Consider the following 14309-nt stretch of genomic DNA (forward strand, 5'->3'; position numbering starts at 1 on the left):
CTAGCCCTGCCTACAACTCCCGCATTTCACTTGGTGTCCTCTTGCCTCCCCCTCCTCTAGCCTGATGGCATTTGCAAGTTGTTTGACCTGCAAAAGCCGTTTTCTGAGTTTCATTTTCCGATATCCTTGGCTATAACCTGGGTAATAAGTGCAGTTATCTCTCGCATTGAGAACAGAAATAGATGCCAGCTGTTTCATTTCTATACACCCAGATTCTTCTCAATTTACCAGAGATATAGCTATTTATTTTGGAGAAGAGGGCATCCCCTTCTCCATCAAATCTTTTAAAAAGTGCTGGATGGAATAACCCTGCAACCACAAAAGGATCACAAGTCAATGCTTCGTGCCCAATTCGTTTTGGACCTGGTCCAAATCCATCCAGCAGTTTAAGCTGTGCGGTCTGGCCAAAATTGACCTTTTTTGTACATTGGAAAATGAATTGGGGAGTAGGCTAGGAACTGTGTTTTTTTTGTTTTCTTAATATAGGTTTTATTTTTCAAAGAATCATTCTGACTCTGTCCAGTATGAGGGTGGGGGGAAGTGGAGGGAGGGAGGTGTAACAAACTATTATTTTGCAAAATGTCAGCAAACTCTGTTACAAGAATCAAAAGTTATTAGCAATTCATTTTTTTCCATTTCCTATGTAGCTCTGTTTTACCTTCCGCCCTATAATACATCGTATTGAACAATCTGAATAAGATGCAGGATTTTTTATATGGGTTGCAATGTAGATTTAAATTTTGAGACAGCTAGGACTTCAAGCACATTAGCAAGCCTGGTCGAACATACTTCTAAGCAATCCCTTGCCTTGCTTCAATTTCGTAGTGTGATTCTGTAAGGTTTGCAATTTCCCATGGAATGTTATCTAAACCGCTATCACACAAATCACCATTACATCATAAGGGATCTTTGGAAGTAGATATGACAGGTTTGGGCTGATTAATAGGAAAAACATACATACAAATCATTGACAATTCCCTAGGAAGGGAGAGGAAGACTAGGGTAAAGGGAGAGGTCAAGTAGGATTTTGGGTGTTAGTCTTGTGCATATGAGAATGACATTTAAGTGAGACAGCATATTCAACTCTGCAGTAAGCTATCATAGTATATCAATACACCTACCTCAGAGATCTATGTATGACCTGCAGGCCCTAGTTTTGAATTTGAGTTAGGAAGAACTCAGCCTTTCATCTTTCTGAAGTTGATCAAACTAGTAATGCTGAAGTGGTTAGTTATTAGATTGTATGTCAGATCAACAGAATCATGCACATGCCAGGCTTGTCTAGGTTTGCATTTCATCATCCAGTAGTCAACACTGAGTATTACTGAGATGTATAATATTACAATATAGGAAATGCATGCATAACCTCATGGCACTCTGATAAGGCCATAGGACTAGGAAAGAGTATGTCAGGGATTAGGGGTGCATGAAGTTTCATCCTGATGAGTTTACTTTCATGAGGACTACTGGTAGTATTTACATAATTATAGGAAGATCCCATGGTTGTGTTCAATGACCTCAAAAAGGCCAGTAATGCTGTGCTGGTCACATCTTAAGCAAGCACACACTGACGTTCCTTGAAGGAATACCATTTAGTTAGGTAGGATTACTACGTTATGAGCTCTATACCTGGAGAAAACACATAAAATACCTACAGTATGAGGCCTATCCTCAAAACATTTCTATGGGCAAGTGATGAGATGTGCTAGTGCATCTCATCACGTGTGCCCTCAAAGATGTGCATCATTGATGCACCCCTTCAAATTCCCCTTGTCGTTCCCTTTGAACATGTGCACAAAAAAGGGGGCATTTCTGCCCATTTTAACATGCATCCCAAATTAAGAAATGGGATGCACATTAAAATGTGCAGAGAAGAAACATGTTCATCTGTGCCTCATTTCTGCACCATTCATTCTTTTGTATTGTAAGTGTGGATCAGAAGTGGCATGAGCCACTCTTGTTCCAACTACATACCTATCCTTCCAACAAAGGTAGAAATATTGTTTACACATTTCACAATGACAGGGCCTTTATGGCCCCATCTTGATGCAATGCACTCCCAGCATCCATGCGGGCGCCAAACTTGTGCCACACATTAATCTATGTACTTGGCTGGCCAGAGCAAGCACAGCCTCAAGGAAATGTGCAGACCACCTTTGTGTATGGTGGTGTGTATATATGTTGACCTGCACATTTCGTAAATGAAGGCAAATGAAGAAAAACATCATCGGCACACTTTTTATTTGCATTGCATTTTGTGAATTCGGCACTTATTTTTTGTTAAAGATTATAATTTTTGTCAGCTTAAAACAAACATTTAGCTTTCTATCTTGACGAAACAGCCAGGTACAGACCATTAGTAATGTATACAATTAGCTTTTTTGAGCATCCCTGGAAAGAAAGGTTCTATCCTCTTCAATTAACTGTAAGTTTTGTTTGCTTAGAACATGCGCTGACAGGAACAGGCCTGACCTGTTCAACCCAATGTTTACAGCAACATGTCACCGGCAAAGATGGACCGCATTACCCGAATACGGTGAAAATTGTGCCGATTTGGGGTTTGACCAGATTCATTTGCCCACGCTGGAAAGGTAAGTAAAACAATTTTGTTCTGATTGTATATGGTGAATCGGATTAATAAATCAAAATAAAATATATATAGCGACAATATAATCAGGAATTCTTTTCTGGTGGATACAGGATTATGGACAGCATTCTATCCTGAGACGGGAGGATAGCTCTGTGGCAAAGCGCAGGTTTTGGAAGGGAGACCTTGCTGAGCAAACAGAGGTTTGAATCCCAGACCGCTGCATAAAAAAAAAAAAAAAGTCTGTTATAAATAACCTGCCCTTCCACAATGAAACTAGAGCCTAGATACCTACGGCTTATGTGCGCTGTAAATAAATGCAAACATAAAATACTGTTTTATGGGTTGAAAATTGAGATGATTCCCAATTCATGAGCTAAAAAGAAATTGTGTTAAAATCTGCTACATTTAAGTGTTGAACAATTATCTTTGCCCATTCCTACACAGAAGGGGAAAGGTTTCTGTTTTAGAATAATGCATGTGTTAATATGTGTCTAATTCCTACGATTGATTTGTGCAAATTATTCTAGGCAATGACTCGCAGCATCCTACCTAATTTGAATTCGTTTCACTGTGCCTATGCTCTCCCAAGTGAACACGCTGCAGATTAGTATCTTTCTTTGCATTAAGGGAGCATGCATTGCTTTTCAGAGGAAGCACACTTGGAAGTGCGGTCTCCGTGTGCAATCACTCGCCTCTGGTTTTCAAGGACAAAGTTGGGTCACTGGCGCAGGAACTCTTGACACGACTCCTGCGCCTTGTCACAACCTGCTCTCTGATTAAGTGCCTGCTACCGAATGTCAGTGGGTCAGATGGCACAGGGGACAAAAACGTACCAAGGGAAGGAAGCATGGGCTCCACATTTATTATAACAGACCACAAAAGTATTCAAAACGAGTACATTTAAAAAAAATAAAAACGTGATGGAATTTAAGCTTTATTTGTAACCTCTGCCTAAGCTATTGGATGGCATATTAAAACCACAGCATCTCTAATGTTTCCTGTAATGCACACACCCACTTTCACAAATTGCCCATGCATTTTATGCAAAGTAAATTTAATCCCCAAACAATGTAACCAATCACAGATGTATGCTGCATGTTTCTTGAGAGATGAAACTACAGTGTATTTTTATTTTTTTTGGTAACAGTGCAACGCTGACTTTTTACCAGATGGCCGAAAAGACGGTGAGAAGTAATTTCCAACATTATTATTATTTTTATTTTTTTATTTTTTTGCAACAGGCAAATTCCGTTATGATCTCCAAGGTTTTTTCCAGGCCTAAAGGATCTGTGTCGGGAAACGGGTCTTCTTTCTATTTCTATTATGAGCATGGGAAATGCATTTCCCCCTGGATATGTTATCACCATGAAAAGTGTTATATTCATTTTTTTTCCTTATATAGTGGGTCATAAATTATCATAGCTGGTAGGTGCTTTTTCAGTTTCCTTTTCTTAAATGTTAAGGTGTAAGGCTTCAAGTTTCACGGGATGATCTGCTATGGAAAGTATGGGGGCAGTTAGGTGTGTAAGGATTGAGCCTCTCTGACTGGCCTCTGATGCAGCAATGTGACTGTTCATGACATGTGCTGGGTTCCAGGGCCAAGTGATCATGAGACCCTCCACATACCTCCCCTGTTCCCAACATCCACTGGCTAGCGGCGAACCTGCTCCCCCTCCCCAGTCACTGCTCTGGCAATTCCTAAAACGTTCACGTGTGCACATTCAAACTGTCTTCTGGGTGCATAGGTTTTTGATGGGCTCATACAGCTTGTTTCTCAGGTTAAATGTTCATGGATATGAGGGGAGAGCTTATTGAACTAATTTAGTATGTTCACTGAAGGCTACTGGTAAAATGTATGGCTATTTAGCCAGTTGGAAAATATGCATTGAAATCCACCATTTAGCCCCAACACTCTTGCATATTTTATGGGGTCCTTCCTTTGAATACTTCCATCCAAAGCATTCTAATTGTCTAATTGGTAGGGCTGTTTCCCAGGGCTCAGCCCTGGCACTTCTTTCGGAGCCCTGGCACTTACTGTCTCAGACTCAGTTTGATTTGATTATGATGTGTTGTTTTGGTAACTATATTATTTTAACTGTCAGTCACATAATAAACACCTACAGAATGAGGGCAAAATGTAAATGATGATCGCATTTAAAGATATTTGTCTCATGTCAAGACACAACAAGTATGTTATTTTATGTTTATGTCCATTGGTATTTGTGAATCACACACCTGCCGTAGTGAGTACATCCATCAACCACACTAAGCTGGTAGGAGTTGCAGCTTGAACCTCTTATATCTTGACAGCATTGGGAGCAGCCATGGATGGCGGCAACAGTATGCTGGGAGCTGCCCTTCCTTATGTGTCATGGGCGTGTTATAAAATATTTGAGACCTGGCACTTATTCTTTTTACAAATTAAGCACTGGTGATCTCCCTCACTGCCGAGTAACAACCGAAAAGTAAACTACCCAAGATTATTCTGTGACTTTAAAGTCATGAGTTTCAATAATACCTAAATGTCCCCAATTAAGAGCAAAGGAAGCCATCATTTTCTGAGTACAGAAGCTGCCGCCGGGCTGTAATGACAATGCTCATGAGGGTAGAAGTTTCATTCAGATTCAGTGCCCACCCAAACTTGGTGGAGGGTAGCACTGGGGCAACGCGCTGGTCTTGGAAGCAAGACCACACAGAGTAACAGAGGTTCAAATCCCAGATCTGTACTTAGAAACCAAACTCAGGTACGGCATTAGGCGTTTTATAAAAAAAACAAATTAAATAAATAAATACATCTCTACAAAGATTGTAAATCACATGTCTAGTCCATTATAATGGTCTGTTTTTTTGAGGAGCTAACATATCTGTTATGAATCCACGAACGATAACAGTATTTAACATTGACTCTTGAAAACATTGTAAATATATTTCACTCCTTATGACACAGTTTCACATTTATTCAGCAGTGTGGGGAGGCACTGTAGCTCAGTGCCAAACCATCAAATCATCCATTTCCCCAGAAAGTATTATTGTTAGTAAATTAGTGTCATGAATCCTCACCTGGTTTACACTGATCACACCGTCTTCCTTGTCGGCTTGGAAGACACCCACACTGTCCAGTCACTTGGTCGCAAGTTGTGTCTGCATCAGTCCCACCAGTGTCGCAGCCACAGTCCTGGCATCCATGAATGTTTCCTGCAGTGAGATTGTACATGTGGGGCAGGCATTGGTTGCACCTTAGCCCAGTGACCCCAACCTTGCAAAGACATTGTCCCGTTGAATGGTTACATAGTAGGAAGCCATCCAGTGTACCTGCCTTGTCACAATGGCAGGGCAGACAGGCAAAGGAGCTATTCTGGTGTACTTTGTAGAATCCATTAACACAATCATGGCATCGCCTTCCTCCAAAATTAGGTTTACAGATGCATTTCCCTGTACTGCTGTCACACAGAGACCCAGGTGCAGACCCTTCCGGACTGCAGTCACAAAATGTACAGCCACTGGCATTGAGGCCAAAGAAGTGGTCAGCACAGGTGTCACACTGAAGTCCCTTGACTTCTGCTTTGCAATGACATTGTCCACTGAAGGGATTGCAGAATTGGTTGAGAGAACCATTGAGGTTACACTGACAAGACGTGCATGCCTCGCCCTCGGGAACGCTGACAAGTTTATATCCAAAATTGCAACGATCGCATTTCAGCCCTGAAAAGACATATGTGCAGAAAATGACTCATTAGCAATGATACGTTGCTTGTAATACGTGAGATCAAGAATGGAAGCGAAAACGTATATCAGACATTCAACATAATTGCATAGACCATCATGTTTGTCACATAAATACACATGTACACTAGAGGCCTGATTCATGAAACTTTTAGCTCGGTGCAAAGTGACTTTGCACTGCAAAAATACACTTTCCACCGCTCTGTGAATTGGGGTGTTTGTGGGCAGTGCAGAGTGACTGTGCGCCAGTGCAAAGTCCCTTTGTACCACGCTAAAAGTTCCATGAATCAGGCCCTAGGTATGTTATTTCTATGGTACACTGCCGAGTTTAAAGACCAAAGGATGCACAGCTTTCGATGGGAAATGTGAATATTCTGCTGTGCGGCAATTGGATTATTCTACCAGGATGGATATATTTTGTGTTGCTGTATGTGTTCGGGATCTTACCAAAAGGTGGCAAAGAGGTGTGGTGCATATTGCATATTGAGTAGGTGGTGGCAATAAATTGGTAGCGAGGAGTGGGGTGGACGGGTATGGCAGTTCAAGTCAATATATCAGTCACTTAGTAGTCATGAAAGTGAGAATGATGGCTTTTGTCCAAACGACTTGAGCTGTATGGGGAGTAGGCAGGTTAGAAGAACATAGTTGTGTGCTGGTGTTTTAGGCTGCTCCACTCAAAGGTGACGAGGATGAAATCATATCCTGGGTGGAGGCTGAGAGTGCTCTCAAGAGGAAATATACGAGCCTTACAAATGGTATAAATCGAAGCTAGCAAAGTGGGTTTCAATGTGGCAGGAAGGATTGGGATTCCAAGCACAGGTGCAAAAACATGCAGATTCCATAAAAAGCAAAAGCATCTCCACCCGCATCAAAATCAGCTGCAGGTGACGATTAGTGGGAAAAGTGATGGGGATACCAGAATTGCACGTTTTACTCTGCCTCTGCTGGATGTCGCAAATCATACAACATTGCACGGTGCAATACATTAGACAGGAATGGATTTATTTTTGTTTTTCAGCAAAACTTGCACCCCACAGCTACTTCGAAAATAACCACCTGTCCGTTACTATAACAATCGCATTTCATTTTTTGTTTTGGAAACGTGTAATCTGACCAATAATGTTACAAACTGCAATTGTCTAAAAAAAAAGATTGTGGAAGCCTGTGTGGCGAAATGGCCAAAGGATTTCAAATAAGCTACAAGTACACTTTCTTTCAGACTAATTTAAACTACAGTTCCCAGAATTCAAAACCTGGTTACTGCTTCTCTAACTGATATTTCAAGACAATTTGGTACTTGAATTCAGTGTCCACTTTCTCCCACTGAAAAAAATGTTATGCATACTGTTTTGATTTAATTTCCCAACATGAAGGTTAAGTCTGAGTCAGTGAGTTTCCTGCCGTCTTTCTATGTCAGCAGCAGTACACTGTTCTGATCTATAGTTATGAGTCACATTTTTCCAGCTCTCCTCACAGTCGTCCTCACTGCTCTCCTGGAATCATCTGCAGTATCCCTTACTCTACGGGTGTTGCTCTGGATTGTATTCTTTACCATCTACCCACTGCAACCTCTGCCATCTTCCCACTGCAACTTCCATGCATCAGACCCCTCCAACAACTGGCTTTCTCTGGCACAGCCTATCACCTGGGTCCAGCCAACCCAAGGAAGTGGCCCACTTACTCAGCACCCCTTTCCCTCGAATCTTCAGCCGCATTGTCTCCTTGTTGCCTCCTTCATCTCAATTGCTGTTCCTTCTCTGCTGCGTCACTATCCCTTTTTTATGAACCAGGGGAGTAAAGTGTCACTCACCCATTGGGCATTTTCCGGGTCGGGGTTGCAAGAGTGTCCCCCGCTTCCATTAAATGGAGAGCGAGGGACACAAAAGTGTAAAAAAGAAAGAAAAAAAAAGGACTCTGCAATGCCAGCGCCAACCCACGTAAGTGGGTGGGAACTGACACTGCAGGGATCGAGGGAAGTCAGCAGCACACTTCTGTGTGTGATGCCGTTAAAGGTAAGTGAACAGGGGGGGAGTGGGGTGGGGAGATGTGGGCTACAGTGGTCTATCTGATCACTGTGCCATGCCGTAATGGTTTTCGCCATTTTCATCGGTAGAATTATGGGCGGCACAGTGATCAAATAGATTAATTGGAGGAGACGCATGACTCGCCCAGTCATTGCTGCTGGCAGGGTCTATCAGCTCGGAGCTCCCATGGGGAGAAGGAGTGCCATGCCCGCAGCCGGGCTGAAAGCATGGTGCACCCTTATAATGGGAGCATTGCCTACAGTGAGCGGAAAATGTGATATTACACAAAATGTGTTTTTGATAGAAGCATGAAACTTCAAACACTTATGCCCATGTTCAATGTGCACATTTGTAGAAATTTGCTCCGAAATTGGACATTGTGTTCCGGATAAAAAGGGCAAAATTCTGTAAAAAGCAGACACAAGAATTTACAGCGACGGGGTTTGGAGGATTATCTGCTACACAAAATATGTAATCTGTATATATGGTTGTTATAGAGGTTGCACATGTGGAAATATATATTGTACCAAAAGTAGATTTGTGTTTAAGAGGCTAGGGGTGGACTCTAGGCCTCATAAACCCACATCATAAACAATCCCGTATAAACAATAATTTATCCTCTGAAACAAATAAAAGCTATTAGGAGCGTCATCACACCATACCACAAGAATGCTAAATATTCAGTTTGGGAGCACCTTGAGTTATTTGAACAGATGATGGAAACTTTCCATCTGAAGGACAGCCAACGCTGTATTCAGTTTGTAAAGTGGATATTTTCTCCTGAGTACTCCAGCTGGAGGATCAGGACCATTCCAGATGGTCGACCTATAGGGCGGTCATCCTGAAACATTTTTCCATTCATAGGAACCCTCAAGAGGCCCGCAAGACAGCCTATAAAACTTACAATGTGGGGAAGACCAGGCCCCAAAAGAATTTGTTCAGGAATTAAGACGCGCCTTTGTGCAGACCACTAGAAGGGTGCGCACTGACAGTAAACAATTTGTGAACACCTTCTTTCATGCTCTACCTAAGTATATTATGACCCAGCTAGTGAGGGACTTTCACGAGAAAAGATCACTAGACTGGGTCATTGAACAAGCAACGCGCATCTATGAAGTGCAGAAGCTGTTGTAAAATAAAAATAGTAGCAAAAGCCCCAAAACAACCAACACCCCTGCTGCTGCTAAGGTGGCGTGGTGAAGGTTGCCCCCATTTTAGATCTAGAGATGGGGGGCCTATAAACCTTCCTGCACAGAATCCAAACAACCCCAAACCCAGAAGGCCCTCGGGCCAATCCCAAACAGGGAGCCTGGGAGGTAACCCCACAAATGGGACCCCTAACTCCGCTGACTACATCAGCCCACTCTACAAGAGGAAATAGACCCATCCTGGGTTATGTGTGGACTCCTCCAGCCCAAGGGGGGGGGGCAACCAGACTGCAGGAAACCCAGGGAACTTCCCTCCTCACTTTCCCCTGGAGGGCAGTAATTCCCCAAATGCCGGATGAAATTTCTTTCCCAGGTACCCTCCAAATTTCAATTGCCAAAACAACCCATCCTTCTTTCCCCACTTTCCTGAGCCCAGACAGCCCAATCCCGGAGAGGGGAGGCCAAGGGTGGAGGGGTACCAAAGCTTCCCCAACCAGGGGTGTTTTGCGAGAAGGGATAGTTACCCTTCCTGGGATCAACCCAGGGGAGACTTGAGGACCCTGTACCAGCCAGAGCGGGTGTCCCAACTAGAGCGCCAGGTCCAGAACATGGCACAGGATCTGGGTCGCATGCTGAGGGCTCAACAGAACCCTAAGAGGAGCATAGCGCCTCAGAACTCCTCAAATCCAGGGTCTGGTGCTCCAGAACAATGACGGGGGAAGAACCCCAATAACCCACCAGTTCCCACGGAGGAGGCACAAGGGGAAGGGGGGTGCAAAGCAGTGGAGGAAGCTTCCTTACCCACTTGTGGGAAGCCCCTGGAAACCCAGGAACTGGAACCAAAATCTCCTGCCCCCGAAAGTCTGCAACCCAAGGAGCAGAGGGTGGGTGGGAGAAAGAACGAGCCCAAATCAAATGTATGCATCTGCCCAACTACATGAATAATGGTGGGGAAATGTTCATAACCATGCTCTGTTCTGCCTCATAGCATGCAAACCAAGGATTCTAAGCACCAAGGAGGACCACTCGGGGACCGGGAGGAAAGACCCAAGGGGGCCGGAGTATCGCTCCATACTTCCATCCGGAACTGGCGAGGAGAACTTGTTGATCCAGCACTGATGCGAGAAGCAGATGACTTTCTCCATCTGGACCAAAAAGAAAGAAAGAACATCCCAATCTCCCGACGTCCCCTTGATGGGCGGTCAAACTTAAGTCGATAGGGGGGGGTCTGTGGGATGTCTTGACCCACTTTTGCTCTGCCATGCGGCATCCCTGTGATCTGATGGTGCCAGAAACATCAAAATGGCCGCAAAACCCTTGTGCGCGCCAAAACCTTTGAAAATCACACTTTGCAGCACAAAAAGATGGCTGCCAAATCTACCATGCATGTTGTCAGTGGTGGAACAGAGATCTCACCCCTGAAACATGTCACTGGGCTGCCCAACAAGGGAAAATGGAGCACAGAGGGAAAAGCGGTGCATTGCTGAAAGAAATCCAAAATCTTGCTTTTAAATCCTTTTTTCTTGGTTGCTGAAACTCCAGAATGCCGGTACAAAACACCCTCAAACATCCAATATTCTTGCTGGGTGCTACCATTCACTTGGTTCAAGAAATCATTGTGTACTTACAATATCCTGAAAAGCTGAATTTGTCATAAAAACATCCACAGCAAAATTTGCCTGCCTGTGTAATCTGTCAAAATATGGGTGCAGTACCCTTGGCCGCCTGAATAACAGCTTTCAGAAGCCTGCTTGACAAACTTAAACTTGTACAAACTGAAATCAAATGTTTGAAATCTAAGTGGCCTTACTGAGAGTAACCTATGTTGTAACTGTTTAATCCCTTGGTTTAGAATCTGGAATAAGTGTTCTAGCTGCTTGTTTTGAAATTACAAGTTTGTTTTAAGCAAAGAAAAAATGCAACAGAATTAACATTTGAATTTAAGCCTGACTAAAAGCAACCAAACCAGTATCACAGATTCCCCCACAGAGGCAGGGCCTCTCCCTTCCAGCTCCAGCTCCCCTCCACCAGGAAATCACACCTAAGCAATGATTATAGGATGGGAGGAGAAATTTGGCTGCAGTGGGAAGGAACAATGGACATCCTCCAGCTAATAGGAAATGCGAAGTTTGAAGAGTCATAAATGGCCTGGGCCCAGGAGGAACTGGGAGGAGACTGCTGCTGAACTGCAGGGAGATAGAAGGAGGTGGAGACAAACAACCATGTGTTGCTTAACAAGGAACAAAGACACATTTGAAAAAGATTCACAACTTACTGTGTAAAATTGTCAAAAACACAAAAATAACAGCATTGTTAATGTAAATATTGGCTGCACATTTTAAAACGTGCCGGAACTCTGTGACATGCTCTAGGAAGAAACGGTGGAAAATGTGATATTACACAAAATGTATTTTTGATAGAAGCATGAAACTTCACACACTTATGCCCATGTTCAATGCGCACAATTGTAGAAATTTGCTCCAAAATTGGACATTGTGTTCCGAATAAAAAGGGCACAATTCTGTAAAAAGCAGACACAAGATCTTACAGCAACTGGGTTTGGAGGAGTATCTGCTACACAAAATATGTAATCTGTATATATGGTTGTTATAGAGGTTGCACATGTGAAAGATTGTGTTGAAGCGGCTAGGGGTGGACTCTAGGCCTCATAAACCCACATCATAAAGGTGAGGAAGAGAGGAGACCCTGACCAATCCCTGGCAAAGGGGCACACTTAGGATAAACCAGGAGACACACCCATTTATCATAAGCATAAATAGAGACAGCTGAGCACTCAAAGGACAGAGACAGATTCACCCACTAACCGATTGCTGGAGGAGCACCCTGAAGCAGAACCATCCATCTTACTTGCTCCAGACTCCAGAAACTTGGCAAAGCAGAAAGGCACATTCCATTAGCTGAACCTTTTCAGCTAGGCCTTACATTTCCAGAACCAGAACCAACCCCAGAAATCTATGGGGAACAAAAGAAACAGCCAGGCAGCGCTGTCCTGCTTGCCTGCTGAAAATAATTATCATCAGAACCAAGAGATACAATCCAGTTGTGCCGTGCTGTGACCAGAGCCATTGCAGGCCAGATCCAGTCCAGTTGTGCCGTGTGGTGTCCAGATCGCCTTGACGATGCCAGTCTGTCCTGACCAGAATCCCTGACCAGAATCCCTGACCAGAATCTCTGACGGTTCCATTTGAAACCTATCTAGTGAGTATCTATAGAAATAACTGTGTCACATAGCATATGCACTTTGCATAGTCTCATCCCAATCTCAAGTCATCCTATCCGCAAATTCAGAATCATAGTGTTGTCAGAACTTTTCTTGCGCTGAGTTGTTCTCATTTGTTTTCTAAAATCATAAGTCATTAGTGTTGTGAGTAACTAAAGTGAATCCCAGAAAGAATTTGAGTATCCACCACGTGAAGGGTTCCCTGGCCAGGAACTGATGGAGATTCATGTGTGGCATTCTTTTTTCCTATAGTCATAATCTAGTGTAAGAAATCCAATTTGTCTTTTAAAAGTGCATTCCTGTTTCCCATTTTTGCGCCTATCTCAGAAAAAAATGACCTCCACTAAAACGTTCATAACTTCCTCAATTTTTCTGCTAAAAACAAAATTTCAATTTCTGATTGGAGCTAGCATCCAACCGATATAGTTCTCCAGTAATCGCGATGTAGAATGCTCTGCCTGCTCCACAACTTTCTGCCCTTATACTTCTCTGCTAAATATGTGTACATATGTCCCAACATGTCCTTGTTATTCAATCCTCCTTCAGGCCAAGGTATATGCATAACTACCCTCATGTCGCTAATCCACTTGCGATGGCACTTAACTTTCTTTTCCCAATACTGTGGAAGCATGGTACACACATATTCAAATGGGGGTTAATGGTACTCATGTTAATGTCAATGTTAATAATTAAAGGGCACTTGTACCTTGCACTATCACCATCTGAATGGCCCCATGGCACTATGGCAGATCCAAAAGGAGAGTGTGGATGGCGGGTGGAGGGGGTTAGTAGGGTATAGCAGCAACAGGTAGAGTGAGAGTTGTGATTTCCTGTTGACAGCATCAGTTTGGTTTGCACTGTTTGCTGAGCTTTGGTGCGATTTTCGGGTTGGTACAATTTCCATGTGCTGTTGAGCATGATTATGTGTTTTTTTTTGTTGTTGTTGCAGTGTGGTAAAGTGCATGGGGACTGCTGTGCTGAGATGTGGTTTTGTGTGTTTGTGTTAGAGAAGTGTATGCAGAAATTTAGGCTGTAGAGTTGGGTTATTGGGAATGTTTCTTACCTCGTTGCTTTGGACTATTGTGCTCATCATCTCTATCCATCCTGTGTGTTGGGTATTATGTGGCAGTTTAATAAACAGGCTCTGCGTAGGGTGGTGGCTTTCCTCTGTAGCTTTCTTGCAGTTTGTGGGCAGGAGAGATTGTGATGGCCTCCCCCCCGGTTTCTTGTGAGGATCCCTATCTATCAGGGTCGGTGCCCTAAGCCCTCTTAGGGTTGCCAGTATTGCTTGATGCTTCCCCCATCTCTGAGTCTGGGGGTCCTGTGTCCAGGGTATTGATTAGAGTGGGGTATTGTAGGGGGTAGTTATTTTTTCGGCTTTCTCTACGACTTGTTTTTTCCATGTAAGTTTGTAGGGGTGAGCTCTGTTTCCAGCAGAGTCTCTACTTTTCCTAGTCGTTCCCTTCTAATTCTGATGTGAAGAGCAAAGTTTTACATAGTTTTCTGAATTTCAAGTGATACTTTGTATTGCATATATTTTTGGGAGGCAATTCCAAGTTTTTCTGCCAGGTGTGAGAATAACG

General features: G+C 43.3%; 1 protein-coding gene across 1 annotated transcript in view; it reads right to left on the reverse strand.

Annotated features, from left to right (window-relative positions):
• The window catches only part of USH2A (usherin), a 4817015-nt gene that overhangs the window by 4170847 nt on the left and 631859 nt on the right, over positions 1–14309 (reverse strand). The window contains exon 13 of the mRNA XM_069608572.1: positions 5651–6292. Within this exon, the coding sequence (XP_069464673.1) occupies positions 5651–6292 (642 nt within the window). The remainder of the gene's footprint in view (positions 1–5650; positions 6293–14309) is intronic.

This window comes from Ambystoma mexicanum, chromosome 4q (assembly GCF_040938575.1).
Source record: "Ambystoma mexicanum isolate Mex_15411 chromosome 4q, UKY_AmexF1_1, whole genome shotgun sequence".
Lineage (NCBI taxonomy): Eukaryota > Metazoa > Chordata > Amphibia > Caudata > Ambystomatidae > Ambystoma > Ambystoma mexicanum.